Source organism: Desmodus rotundus, chromosome 4, assembly GCF_022682495.2.
Source record: "Desmodus rotundus isolate HL8 chromosome 4, HLdesRot8A.1, whole genome shotgun sequence".
NCBI lineage: Eukaryota > Metazoa > Chordata > Mammalia > Chiroptera > Phyllostomidae > Desmodus > Desmodus rotundus.
The window spans coordinates 67,181,384-67,196,378 of NC_071390.1; the positions used below are offsets into that span (position 1 = coordinate 67,181,384).

General features: G+C 41.2%; 1 protein-coding gene across 1 annotated transcript in view; it reads right to left on the reverse strand.

The window, feature by feature from the left end:
* Nucleotides 1-337: 337 nt before the first annotated feature.
* Nucleotides 338-14,995, reverse strand: part of VSTM4 (V-set and transmembrane domain containing 4) — a 114,877-nt gene continuing 100,219 nt past the window's right edge. The window contains exon 8 of the mRNA XM_053923431.2: nt 338-3,279. Coding sequence (XP_053779406.1) covers nt 3,154-3,279 — 126 coding nt within the window. The 3' untranslated portion in view covers nt 338-3,153. The remainder of the gene's footprint in view (nt 3,280-14,995) is intronic.

Sequence of the window (14,995 nt, forward strand, 5' to 3'; positions counted from 1 at the left end):
AGGGATAGTGGGGAGAAGGGTTTTCAGGAACTACTATAGAGGACACATGGACAAAACCAAAAGGGAGGGTGGAAGCAGGGGAGGGAGGGGGGTTTGGCTGGGGTGGGGTAGAGAGGTGGGGAGAAAATGCAGACAACTGTAATTGAACAACAATAAAATAATTTAAAAATTAAAAGAGAGAGAGAGAACATAGGTCTAGCTGTATGTTACTTGCCCTGTAAGCTAACAGCATCACAATGCTTTAATGAAGAGGTGATCCTAAAAAATCTCCACCCCTTTCCTCCCACAACAGATGCTTAGTTCAGGGCTTGGGGAAACCTCTTTTTACCTCCTTGCTTCCTAGGATGACTCCATGGCACACATGACCTAGGCCAAAATTCACTACCCAATCTGGAAGTATCTGCCCTCTGCTTGCAGAAACCACTGCATTCTGAGCAATAGGCTCTTGTTTATTTTAACTTCACTTAAATGCACAAGCAATTGTGCATGTTGAAAACTTCTTAGACATAGTTGTTCCAATAGATGCCTTATAGTCAAAACAAATTGAAGAACTTTTCCTAATTTATATTTGCATGATGTTTCTTCTTATGTACCTTTAGAAATGCCATCACATGTTTAGTGGTATATTTGATAAAGAATGAATGAGTAGACCTATTTTTTAAGTTTACTATGACAGTAACATCTAGATTTTCTCACTCCAAAGGAACACTAGGTACAAACCATCCATTGCTTCCAGTTCTGAGCAGAAGCTGCATGGTTTGTTTCTGGCAATAATAGCAAGACAAGTTCGGCTTAGATGTTGCCAATAGCTTCTACAGTTCCCTTGGGAAGCATTTCACTAGGAGGAGATGGTCTTACATCTTCCTGTTATACTGTAACAGGGTAGCAGGTTCCCCATTGCACCCCTTAGTGTGCATCTGTCCAGCTATGACCAGAGTTTTGGAGAAAGGGCCTGAATTGAATTTATCACAATGGCTTGTTGGACCAACTTGCCCCTACCAGCTTGTAAAAGCTATGTTCTTCCTAGTAGGGTATATTAATTTCCATGGGTGATGGTCCTAAGCTCCCACTAAATTTGAGGGGCTGGGTTTGGGGTGATTTAAATTCCATTCAGTTCTGCAGAGGCCTGGGGGCTTCCCACTCCATTGCTCTCTCCTACCATCTCCTCTTCACATGCCCCACTCGCCACTCCCACCTGGTACCCACAGGGCCCCACTAGCCCATATAGCTCTTTGTGCAAATCAGGAAATCACCTTACTTCCTCAAAACATCATATAACCATGTTCTGCTGAAACACTGCCATGAGAAAAATATATGATGTTTATGATAATTATGTTGTGAATGATGTGCTAATCATATATCCTCCTACCTAACAAGATGCTCTGGGAAGTACCAGTGAGTTCTTCCAAATGGTCTTTCTTACTCAAAAGCTGCCTGGTTTAATCACTAGTTTTGAAATCTGGCAGAGAGGGAGGGCATGAGATGCAGTTAGAACCAGAGAGAATTATTTTCTCTTCGTAAAGTCAGGCTACTTTTGCTTCTGGAAAATCATTACCTGCTCTCGATTTGGATGCTTTCCAATAAACCACAAGAGGGACTCACAAACCATCATGGGTCTTTGGGGGTGTCAGTGTAGAACTAAGTTCATTGGTAAATATTTACATTAAAGTCACTGCAATGAATGTTAAATAGTACAGAAGTTTTCATCTTGAAAATGCAAACTGGCTTCAGAATGAATGCTAACACAGTGTCTCTGTGTAGCAAATTAGTGTCCAGAATCTTGCAATATTTATCAACCCATTGTGAGAATTCTATGAGACGTTAAGTCACCTTTATATATGTGAGTCTGAGACAATTAAAGGATAAGGAACTTGACCAAGTTCAAATCACATGATTTTACAGAGGGGCACAACTCACACTCAAGACTGTTTAAAATACATACTTTACCACATATATATGGTCCATTACAAAAACCAAAAAATTTCTATAGTGCACTCACTCAGAAAGAAGTGTCCTTAATAACACAGTTGACAGGATGGCCCTCTCCAAGACTGGCTCCATCTTCAGTGTGGTCCTGGATGTTGTGGGAGTCCGCAGAGCAACTTCCCCACATGTGCATTTGCCACACATTCCTGCCTGACCCCCACCCAAACCTATCAAAAGTTACATGCAAAGTTGAATTGGGCGAGGTGCCTTCCAACAGTAGGGTCCTTAGTACACACTTTTCTAGTGTGGCTTGTACTTCTTACTCTCCTAGCCTGGGGGAACCAGGTGAAAGACTTTGCTTCCACGAGTGACATTCAATCAGAGTTGGTAACCCTGGCACACTTCCAAGAGGACCACTTCCTCCAGTGTGTCACTGATGGGAAACTCCCTTGCTCCTCTGGAAAAAGTAAGAACTTCTTAGAGAATATAAGTCTCTATATTGTAAAGGTCCATGCTGCCGAAAGGGTGGGAGCCCTTAGCATGGTGGTCTATTTGCCCTGTGGTTGTGGGTGATCATGGATGGGGAAATAGGCACTGGGGTTTTCAGAGGCAGCTCATTTCCCATTAAAGCCTCAGACTTCCCTACAATATGCATCTCTGCCCTTCAATTGCCAGGGTCAGTGCATCTATTTAAAACAAGAGATGCTATCTTGAGTACAGCTTGTAATAAGCAGTTTATTCTGCTTTGAGTGCCCTAGCAAGTTATCTGATCTTTTCAAAACCAATTAGTACATATCTATCATCTCAAGCTTTGGCCTATAATGGCATCTCATTTAGCTATGTACTATGAGCTTGATATCACAAATACGGGAAGAATAGAAGATTAGGATTTAAAAAAATTAAAATCCAGAGAAAGAAGATGAAACCATGAAGTCGTTTGGCTCAGCAGAGAATTTCCTTGGATGTTCTCAGAACCAGAGTCCTCACCCCTCAGGGATCAGACCCAGAAAAAACTTGTCCCAGAAGATTTGTCCAAGGGTTGTGGTCCCTGCCCTTTTGAGCAGAGGAGCCTCACACCTCTCTAAAGGCACCTTGAATACCATAAGAAAGGGGTTCCCCACCACACAGCAACACATGTGAAAATACAAAAATAAGGACTTGTTTCCAAGGTTTCATAAATAACTGGGGTGGCAGGTTTTAAATAGGACCACAGGAGAGAACATGGAGTTACAGCTTGTTCTCCTCAAAGAGGATCTGGGCATAGACAGTGCTGGTGGGAATGCCTCTGGCAGCCTGATGGGGCTTGATCAGCTCCAGCTCAGCATAGGTCAAGTTCTCCTCAGCAATCTTTGGCTGTAAGACAAAACACAACACAATTCTGGAAGACCACAGGAAGTTTCACATCATACATGTATTCATCAGGCATGTATTTTCATTGCACTGTGGGGATTCAAGAGGAACAAATGAATAAAAATTTATAAGGATATATAAAACCTAAATAACATAATAATATAGACCTCATGTCTCATATAGAACACTATGCCCTGCAAAGAGAACACTGTGACTTGTTTTCAAGTCAACACAGAACACTAACAAAAAAAATGATTAAACATTAGGTAGGCCAAAGAAAACTTTAATTCTGAAAAGTAAAAGTAATGTAACTAAGAGTCTCTGATCAAAATGAAAAAATAAAAGAGGCAGAAACAAAAATCTTAGACATTAATAACAAAACTAGAATACTACCATCTAGTAATTTTCTTAAATGACTTAACCTGTATAAAACTAAAATTTAAGAATATCTTCAAAATAATAAAGAAAACATTACTTGCCAGGACCTAAAAAACATAGTGTCAGAGAAAAATCATAGACTTAAATATTTATATTAAAAAATATGAGTTACATTGATGAACCCTCCAAATGAAGAATTTAGAAAAAGAACAAAATACATGAAAGAAAAGCAGAAAGAAGGACCAAAATTAAAACCAGACTGTATGAATCAGAAAACAAGATAAAACAAACAAACAAAAAAACAGTAGAATTGCTAAAAATATCCAAAAGTTTGTACTTGGAAAACATCAACAAAATAAACTAAAAAATACATTAATCAAGATAAAAAGGGAAAAAACATAAATAAATAAAATAAAATAAATAAAATAAAAAACATAAATAAATAAAAAAACTTAAAAAACTAAAAAATTCAAAACTTCAGGACAAATAACCAACTTGTATATAATTTTTCTTAAAAGAATGTCAAGACAGAACCAAGATGGCGGCGTAGGTAGACACACTGCGCCTCCTCGCACAACCAGAACTGACAGAGAATCGAACAGCAAGGGGGACCGACACCAAGGAAACAGAAAATAATCATTCATCCAGACTGGTAGGAGGGGCGGAGACGGGCACCGGGGTGGAGAGGACTCACGTGGCTGTGGCGGGACTGAGACTGGCGGAGTGTGGGACAAATGGCGCAGGCAGTCCGAGCACTAGCAGACCCTGCGGCCCCACATCTGCGCAGATAAACCGAGAGGGCCGGACTCAGAGTGGCGGAGAACGGGGCAGGCAGAGCGGCGGGTAGCACCTTGCGGCACCACATTCGCCCACAGATAAACCGGACGAACGGCGGGCAGAGAAGCAGACCGCTGTGCAACCCAGGGCTCCAGCTTGGGGAAATAAAGCCTCAAACCTCTGATTGAAAGCGCCCCTGGGGGTTGGGGCGGCAGGAGAGACTCCCAGCCTCACAGGAGAGGTTGTTGGAGAGACCCACAGGGGCCTAGAGTGTGCACAGGCCCACTTACTCGGGAACCAGCACCAGAGGGGCCCAGTTTGATTGTGGGTAGCGGAGTGAAAGACTGAAATCCGGAGGAGAGTGAAGCGGGCGCCATTGCTCCCTCTCGGCCCCGCCCCCACGTATAGCGTCACAGCGCAGCGACCAGCATTACCCCGCCCTGGTGAACACCTAAGGCTCCGCCCCTTAAAGTAACAGACACGCCAAGACAAAAAAAAAAAAAAAAAAATGGCCCAAATGACAGAACACTTCAAAGCTCCAGAAAAAATACAACTAAGCGATGAAGAGATAGCCAACCTATCGGATGCACAGTTCAAAGCACTGGTTATAAATATGCTCACAGACTTGGTTGAATCTATTCGAAAAACAGATGAAAAAATGAAGCCTATGCTAAGAGAAACAAAGGAAAATGTACAGGGAACCAATAGTGATGAGAAGGAAACTGGGACTCAAATCAATGGTATGGACCAGAAGGAAGAAACAAACATCCAACCAGAAAAGAATGAAGAAATAAGAACTTGGAAAAATGAGGAGAGGCTTGGGAACCTCCAGGACACCTTGAAACGTTCCAACATCCGAATTATAGGGGTGCCAGAAGGAGAAGAGGAAGAACAAAAAATTGAAAACTTATTTGAACAAATAATGGAGAACTTCCCCGATCTGGCAAAGGAAATAGACTTCCAGGAAGTCCAGGAAGCTCAGAGAATCCCAAAGAAGCTGGACCCAAGGAGGAACACACCAAGGCACATCATAATTACATTACCCAAGATTAAACGCAAGGACCTACATCCAAGATTACTGTATCCAGCAAAGCTATCATTTAGAATGGAAGGGAGGATAAAGTGCTTTTCAGATAAGGTCAAGTTGAAGAGGCTCATCATCACCAAGCCCTTATTATATGAAATGTTAAAGGGAGTTACCTAAGAAAAAGAAGATCAAAAATAGGAACAGTAAATATGACAGCAAACTCACAGTTATTAACAACAACACATAAAACAAAAATGAGAGCAAACTAGGCAAACAACTAGAACATGAGGGTTGTCAATAGGGGAGTGGGAGGGGGAGAGGGGGGTAAAGGTACAGAGAATAAGTAGCATAGATGATAGGTGGAAAATAGACAGGGGGAGGGTAAAAATAGTGTAGGAAATGTAGAAGCCAAAGAACTTATAAGTATGACCCATGGACATGAACTATGGGGGGGGAATGTGGGAGGGAGGGGGGTGGGCAGGATGGAGTGGAGTGGGGGGGGGGAATGGGACAACTGTAATAGCATAATCAATAAATATATTAAAAAAAAAAAAAAAAGAATGTCAAAAGCAGAAAGCCCCTTTACTTCTGAATGAAAACATAATAGGAACATGGTGCAAGAGACAAAGAGAGTATGTCAAGAATTCCTTACAGCCAGTAGGTACTGGTCAGAGCCGAATGCCAAGTGACCTCTACAAATTGGCCATTTTTAAATTTCAAAGTTAAGGACATTTATAGGGATGAAAATCTGTTTGTCTTTTAACACCAAAACTCTACACTGCTTCTAAGTCATCCATATCTTACAAGCCAACAAGCCAACAAAAATCCCGTTTACATCTTGCCTTTGTTTAATTACATTTCACATTATGATTCCATTTAGAAATGCCATGTGTCCTCAAATAAGCACTCAAAACCCAACTCATGTAAATTTTAGAACCAAGATTTATGAAATCATATTGTCCAGGTGTTTTATTACATTACCCTGAAAATGCATTGTTTTCTAGTGTAGATTATCTGTTTATTCTTAAGTTATTCCATTATGTTTGGATATGAAAAATAACACTAGCTTTCTCAATACAGGTCACCAGACTGGCTTGGCTGGTGTGTTGTATTCATACATTTTTATGATGTTCCTATAGTAAACATAATTAAATAAAGCCAAAGCACACTAAATAAATAATTGCATCTAGAAAAGCAATAAAAACAAATAAAATTAGTACTTTCATAAGTGGAAAGGTACTTCAATTACTGCTACAATCACCAACCCCCTCCCCATAAAGTGTGTAGAATCATTTCCCTTATGCATATTTCTGGGATATAATAATTTGATTGAAGATATGAGGCAGCACACAGGAGGCTCTGAATTATGAAGTGTATACAGTTTCCAACTGAAGATGCATAATATCAGTCCTTGGCACCTTTAAAGAACCTACTGTTTTTCTGGCATGCACACTTGATTGTCACAATCAACTATGTGTTAATTATATCTTCCATCTTGTTTAACTGGAAATAAATTCCTAAAGGCAAGTGAAAGGGGCAAGTTTAGACTCCTCACTAGTCTTTATCATGCTACCTTTCTTTGCACCCATGTTTCAGTGGAGGGTTTGGGTGCATTGAGAAATAGCTTAGAGAAAAAATAAGATTGGGTAAGGCTCTAGAAGTGGTAATAAAGCCAGGAGCCAGGAGCAGAATATAAAGGGGAAAGTAATTGCAGTGGGGCGGAGCCAGGGTGAGAGCCTGCTGCAGAACCCAGCCTGTATTTCAGGTGATGAATGCAATCTTGCCAATTCATGGCAGTCCTGGGTTTCAGCTAAAGAACATCTCCTAGTGCCCATGGCAATTCAAGGACTGGAGTACAGTAGATCTCTGGAGATGAATCAAGAAGCTTTTCTGTTATATCCCTGCCATCTACTAGCCCTCAAAATGACTCCTTTCAAGCCCCCATCGGGGCATTAGTACTCAAGACTACAAACTTAAGTACTCTTGAAGTGGTTATTCACACTTTAAGTTCCACTGAAACACAAAGGAAACTGCTGAAAATAGGATTTACATTGGTACCTTGACACTTGTACCTGATGTTGTTATATTTACTGGAAGGCAGGAGGGAGAATGAACAAACAGCAGAAGTGAACCAACTGCTGGAAGTCCTGGTAGGGTCCTTTAGAAAAAGCCTAGAAGCAACATGCAAAGAAGCAACTGCACCATCTCCTTTTTCCCAGGACTGTTCGGTTTACTTTCTTTTTCTTTCACCATCCTGCAGACACTCCTGGCCAGTTTCTTTCTGTCCCTCCAATAAAGGCCTGGTATGTGTGTTCAGCTGCTTAGTATATTCTAAACTCCTCTGTTTTATGTATCTTTAATCTCACTTTTCATATGTTTCCTCCCAGCCAGGGCAAACCCACTCCTTAGTTTGCATGGCGTTCTATAAGCAAGAGGGGATGGGGGTTCAGATATAGACACATGTCGATGCATCAAAGGAAGGCTGAAATAAAGAGAAAGTTCTTCTAACTCTCAGTTCAATGAAGTGTTCATGAAGAGGAGGTGAGGAGAGAGGCCCTGGGCTGCCATCCTGTACTTGACTTCTTGTTGTACAAGAAGAATTTGGACCTCAATTCAAATGTCAGGTGTGCGATTTTGGCCAGCTCCATCACTGGCCTTCAAGGATCCATCTTGTTCATGTGAATTAGGATTTAAGTGAAATGATTTATGTAACGATTTTGGTACCACAGTGCCTACCTTAGATGTTAAAACACCTGTGTGCTGAATAAATAAATGTTTTGATGTCACCACTTTCTCACTACTCAGTTAAAATATTATCCATTGTCTATGTTCTGAATTATGTATGAGTTACTGAGAACTAGATGAACTAAATAGCCCATATGTTTTGACAGATAAGGAATAGATTCTGGAAAACTTGTTGTTACAGGCTAAACTGTGTCCAGCAAAATTCATACGTGTAGAAAAACCCTAACTCCCAGTACCTCAGAATATGACTGTATCTGGAGACAAGGTTTTTAAATAGGCAATTAAGGTCAAATGAGGTCATTAGAATGAGCCTTAATCTAATATGACTGGTGTCCATGTAAGAAAAGGACATCAGGACACAGATACGTATAGACAGAAGACCATGTAGGGGCAGAGGGAGAAGGCAGCCATCTACAAGATAAGGAGAAGGATAAAAAAAAAAAAGCAATCCTTCCAACACCTTGATCTCAGACTTCTAGTCTCTGGGGACTGTGAGAAATAAATTCCTGTTGTTTAAGCTGTCCAGTCTGTGGTATTTTGTTGTGGCAGCCTGAGCACACTGATATTAGAAGAGAAGGGAAGAAACGGAAATAGTCTTTTTTTAGGGGAGAGGAAATGAACTACCTGATCAGGGTGGGTGCGCACAAGAGATCAACACATGTTATGTTGACACCAGAGGGAGAGGCCTACAGCTTGATGCATTTACCCCAATACTCAGTGAGGAACAAGACTAGAGAGCTCTAGAGCTCTCAGCCAGTGACCCCAAACACACATGCCTCCCACCCCCAGTTGCCCTGCCCCCCACGGCTTGGCTTGATTCTGCACCTCAAACCTAAGACTGCACTTCTAATCATGCTTCCTGTTGTGTCTTCCAGTAACACAAAGAGGATTTTTCACAATTTTAAATTTAATTTTCTTAAATGCTATGCAGTGATTCTTTTCAGGTGGATAGTGTATGCATTTTTAACACACAGACAGATTAGTGGCCACCTCCGTGGCAGGGCACGGAACACTTAGTTACATCACACTCCCTCTTGCTCCCCTCTGCCCTCTGTGGTCACATCTTCCCAACAACTTTCCCCCCTGGAGCCCTCTTACCTGTTTTCTATCACTATGGTTTTGTCTGTTAGAGAATGTCATATGAAAGGAATGACACAGTGTGTAACCTTTTGAGACTGGCTTTTTCTCTCAGCTTAATTCATTCAAGTTGTTGCATAACAATCAAAAGGACCAGACTTAATGGTCTGGTCCTTTTGATTGTTAAGGAGTATTCTGTGGTATACCATGTATATGGTTTGCTTATCCATTCACCTGCTGAGAACATTTGGATTGTTTCAAGTTTTTGGCAGTTGTGAATGAATTGCTATAAGTATCCATGTGTAGAGTTTTGCCAGACTCAGGGTAAACACTCAGGAGTAGGTTTTCTGGGTGATACGAAAAGTAATGTTTAACTTTATAAGAAACTGCCACACTGTTTGTTCAGAGTAATGCACCAATCTTCCCTCTCACCAGCAATGTCTGAGAGTTTTAATTGTTCTGTGTACTTGCAGGCACCTGGTATTATCAGTATTTTTTATTTTGGCTATTCTAGTAGGTGCTAGTGGTCTAGAACTTACCTTTTCACTTTCCTTAAGGACCTCACTGGTCTTAAACTTAAATTCAAGTGCTCACTGACAGCCACTGAGCCACATTAAATCCCCACAAAGCACAACATCCTCTCAGAAGAATCAGGAAAAGGTGATCACAAAGAGCAGTTTTCTAGTGCAGCGATGGAACCTCTGGACTCTACGAAGCTTTAGGAATGCCAAGTCTTCCTTCTCCCATCCACATGTTCTGCCAGGGGTGAAACATGCAGCAGCAGATTTCAGCCTTCAGGCTAAACCTCAGTTTTCTAGTTTAAACCCTTCTTTCCTCCAGTTTTAGAGTATGGAAAATATTTCTACAGGAAGGATTTACTTCATGGGGCTAAAATTAGAAAAGTCAACCCAAATGATTCAGTAGCCATGCACCTCTTGGGAGCATCCCATTCTTCAAGCTCCTGATTGGTAGCTTTTGAGTACTTCATTTTGTAGGTGTGTCTACCAGGAGAGAAAGAAAGATTGCACATTCCGTGGAGACTCCAGCAAAACAACATATTTTCCTAGGGATAACAGTTGGATGCACAAGTTAAATTAAGTTTCAGGAATAAAAGAAAAATGCATTTGCAGCCATTGCAAGTTCTCCAATGTCAGAAGTTCAATTGGGTAATACCATTATCACAGCAACAGATCAATAACTAGGACATGGGATGTTTATGCTAATGTCACCTTGAAGTTAAAAAATGTGATTGCAGTTCTTCTAGAGTTGCACTATCAGGAATCTATTTACCCAAGAGGGAATTACATATTATTGAGGGCAGACTTCCTCTTCCCCCTTAAAGATAAGTGCTCATTTTTTATTCAACAGAGTAGTACCTAGTAAAACAAACTCTCCTCACAATTTCAACACATATAGAACTACAGCCACTGAGAAGGGGGAGGCTGTGTATTCAGTGAAGCTCTATTTGGGTCCAAGCTCAGCAGAGAAAACTATGTTGTGGTCCCTAATGGTCCTTTAGGAATCAACATGCCTCGGATATGAACTTGACTTAATTTTGAGTTCCAACGCCTTGCTGATTTATGTTTAAACATATCATAAAGAGAAACAGAGTTCCCTGAGGTGTAGGTTAAATGAAAATAAAGAATCAAAATGAACATAAGAGACACCTTTCCCAGACAGAGATGTTAAATAGAAAAACAAAGGACACAATCCAAAAGTGACTTTGGGAGGTAGCAGAGTGTGGTGGTTGAGAATCGGTCCTTCTGCGATTGTAACTCAACAAATGTTACCTAACGTTCACTATCTCATTCAGTCCTCTCACCAGCCCTATGAAGTGGGTCCAGTGATCATGCTCACTTTACAGATGAGCAACATCATGCAGCTGTTGTCCTTTGGAGTCTGGACTTAGAACCAGGCAGTCCTGCCCAGGATTCACACTCTGCTCCTCACAGGGGTCCAGCCCTTACAAATGACTAAGACTGACTGCTGACTAGCCATTTCTTGACAATCTGAGCCAGGGTCTAGAGACCAGGACTCCTGGTCTATCACACATAGGGACACAGGTGCACTCTGGCCCAAAATGTGACCTTCCTCTGTTGCTTCAGACATCTATAAACCTTGGTATTATATCTGCCCAGACTCCCACCCCACATCCAGCTTCCACATGGTTATTTAGCGACTAATGGCCCATAAATAACCTAGTGTTCTCTGGGACTTTGGATAGATTAGAAAGGATCTAGGACTCAGGAGAGGTCTTGGATGGAGATGAAGATTTCAAAGTCCTATCCAGGCTTGTTGGCACTTTAGGTTGGATGAAGTCACTCGGAAATCTTGAACAGAGCAATTCATATTATGCTCTTAAGTCTGGAGAAACCAAAGAATGCTTAGCAAAGGGCATTCCCAGAATGAATTTGACAGGACACAAAGTCACATGCCTCTGGCTAAGTGCTTTGGGCACAGAATGAGGTGACCCACAGAACCTGTTAAAGTCATGCACAGAGAGAGGCCTGAGGCTTTGCAAGTCATTAGACAGATGAATGTCTCTAGATTTAACCAATGCATATTTGGGGAGCTAAAATGTTATTATAGATAATTCTCCTGGGGAGGATCCTGACACATGAAACTTTCATAGTGGCACAGTGATCGCTTCATGATCGAATATGGTCACTCATTTTCTCTTCCCTATGGACCTTCCAAAAGTAGTTTTACTGGCAGTATTATTGAAGAGAATGTTTATGCTTAGAAAAAGAGCCTACTCTGAGAATCTTCAATCAGGAACACTCTCATTCCTCTAGTCAGCTGTAAGCTGTAACACTCTCCTAGATTCATCAGATTGTGCGCAAGGGTCTGTATAGTGGTACCAAAGACCATGGGCTCTCAGAGATAGAGAGACTTCCACTTGTAAGCTGTGACCTTGGGCAAGTTACTTAGCCTCTCTGTGCCTCCACTGCCATATCTGTAAAGTTTGACTTCAAATAGTACCTATCTCACAGGGTTATTTGGAAGATTAAATGCATTCACACATGAAATGTAATTAGATAGTTACCTAGTAAGTAAATAGTAAATGCTACATAAGTGTTAAATTGCTATTATTATGATAATATTTATTACAAAGTAAAAGAAGTGTTATTTTAACAATCAGTTCCTTTGAAATACTACAATATTTAGAGGCAGAGAGAAAAAGACACTCGGAAATCATTTGGAAAATACCATGTATCAGACTTTGATGGATACCATTGGGCATCAGGTCAGTGCCAAAAAAATCCAGTGATTTTTTTTTTAGTAGTGGGAAAGCTAATTCTTCTGAAAAAATAGGTCAAACCATGCACCTCACTGCTTTGCACAAATCCACCAGTGGTTTCTCATCAGCCTTAGAATCTCATCCACAGTCCCTATCAGGATCATGACCCATCATGATCTTGCATGGCATGCCTACAACGTCAGATCACCACACGTCCCGCTTGCTGACCAAAAACCAGGACAATACTCTTTGTTCCGGGCCCACCTCAGAGTTTTTAGCTGGGCTGTGCTCTCTGCCTGGAGTGTTCTTCCCCCAGATACTAGTGTGACTTGTCCCCTCACTTTATCAGACCTTTACTCCCAGGAGGCCCTCTCCCCATCAAAAACAGTTCCTCTGGGGCACCCTTACTCTGCTCTATTGGCCTACAGAGCATGTATCACATCTCAGCATTATAACATATGGTCCACTTGGTTACCTTCTCCCACCAGAATGCAGTTATGGCACATAATATTTACCTAGTACACCAATAACTCTGTGCAGAAAGTACTCTTATTGCCATCCTCATTTACACACGTGGAAACAAAGGCACAGAAAAAACAAGCATGACATCAACAGCTAATAAATAGCAAAGCTGATGCTAGAGATGGACTCTAACCATAACACTCAGCTCCACACATGCAGTGAGTTTGTCAAACTTATTCACTGCTGTAGCCAGTGGTGTGGTGAAAATTGTCGAGCAACTGGCTCTCCAAGAAAAAAAGCTCTAATTTGCAGCATTTGCTGATTACATGTGTAAATCCTCCCACAATGGCTGATTTCAAGATGCTAAGGAGATTTGCTCTCTCTATTGGAGAGCAGTGGGTTGGAGCATGCCATTGATATAACTTAGCTCCTAGGAAGATACCCTCTCAGATACCAGCTGGCACATAAAAAATAGCGCACATTTTGAAATAAATGGTTGAATGAGTTTAAGACAAAATAGAAGAAAATCAGTCTGGCACAGACATTAAAAACCCTCTTGTAGATATTGTTGCCCTCAGGAATGTGGGGAGGGGATGCTGTCAGGAATTATGAGCAGAAAAACCATGAACTCTTTTCTCTTTCAGCCTATCTAGGGTATCCGTAAGAATGTGCTACTGAGAGTAAAATACCTGGGTTCTACTGCTTGGAATCATACAAAATCTACATGTGGCTTTCAACTTAATAGGTTAAAGTGTAGATAAGATGATAGATAGATAGATAGATAGATAGATAGATAGATAGATAGATAGACAGATAATACTCATAACACATAGTAGCCATTAAAAGAATGGGAGGATACACTGATGTAGAAATATGAGCCTGGTATGTTATCAATGAAAAAACAATTCAATGTGTGAACATTTTGTTTAGGATCATTCTAATTTTTAGGGAACTCTGCACATAGAAATGATCTATACTCATTGTGGGCTGACTAGATGTGCACTTTGGGAACATACATACAAATGTGGGTACGGTTTTGTATATACATAGAAAAATACTCAGAAGCATATAAGACAAATTCCTAAGAGGTTATCTCAGAGAAATAAGAGTCTATGGAAGGAATTTCACTTTGTATTCTAACAAGTAGAGATTCTGAATTGCCAGTCCCACCCACTCCTGTACCCAACTTAGAGTCACCATTATAGCTTTCATCATGTAAAAATTCATGCAGTAAGGTCAGGACAGAAAACACCCTGAGATCTAGAGGACTAGGACTTTACTGAGTGTTTCTGATGAAAGGCAGCAGAGCTTGAGCCCAGTGGGGAAGAACAGCGACCTGGAGCCAAGTATGTGACCAGACCCAGCTCTGCCACCCCCTGGTGCAGGAGCTTGTGCTGGTACTTCCTCCCTGTGCCCCCCATGCTTCATCTGTGAGATGGAGATACTAACAATGCCTAGGTCAGCGTTGTCCAAATGTAAGCATGGGGATAGTGCCTGCATAGGGAAGGACCATCACCATCATTTATCATCTATTATTATCTGTCACCATCATCATCATCATCATCATCACCATTATTACCACTAGCATTATGGCATAGACACAAAGTAGGGAACAAACCAAGAGAATAGACTGACAGCTATGTGGGGGGTGGGGGGTGGGGGGGTGGTTAGGGGTTGGGTGAGAAGGGTGAAGGGTTTAAGCAAAAAAGAAAAGGAGAGAGACTCATGGACACAGACAACAGTGTGGTGACTGTCAGAGGGAGAGGGGTGGGGAGAGGTAGAAGACGGCTGGGGGATAAGTGGTGATGACGAATTCTAGAATTGTGTACCTAGGACCTATATGTTTTTTTGACTGATGCCACCCCAATAAATTCAATAAAAAAGACCAGATATAAATAGCAGTAGATATGGTAGTTCATTTGTTGAATTCATATGTAATGTGGGCAGTGGGCACATATGATTGAATTAATAGTTTGTATTCTTCATTTTTCTATGCACACTCTAATCATAAA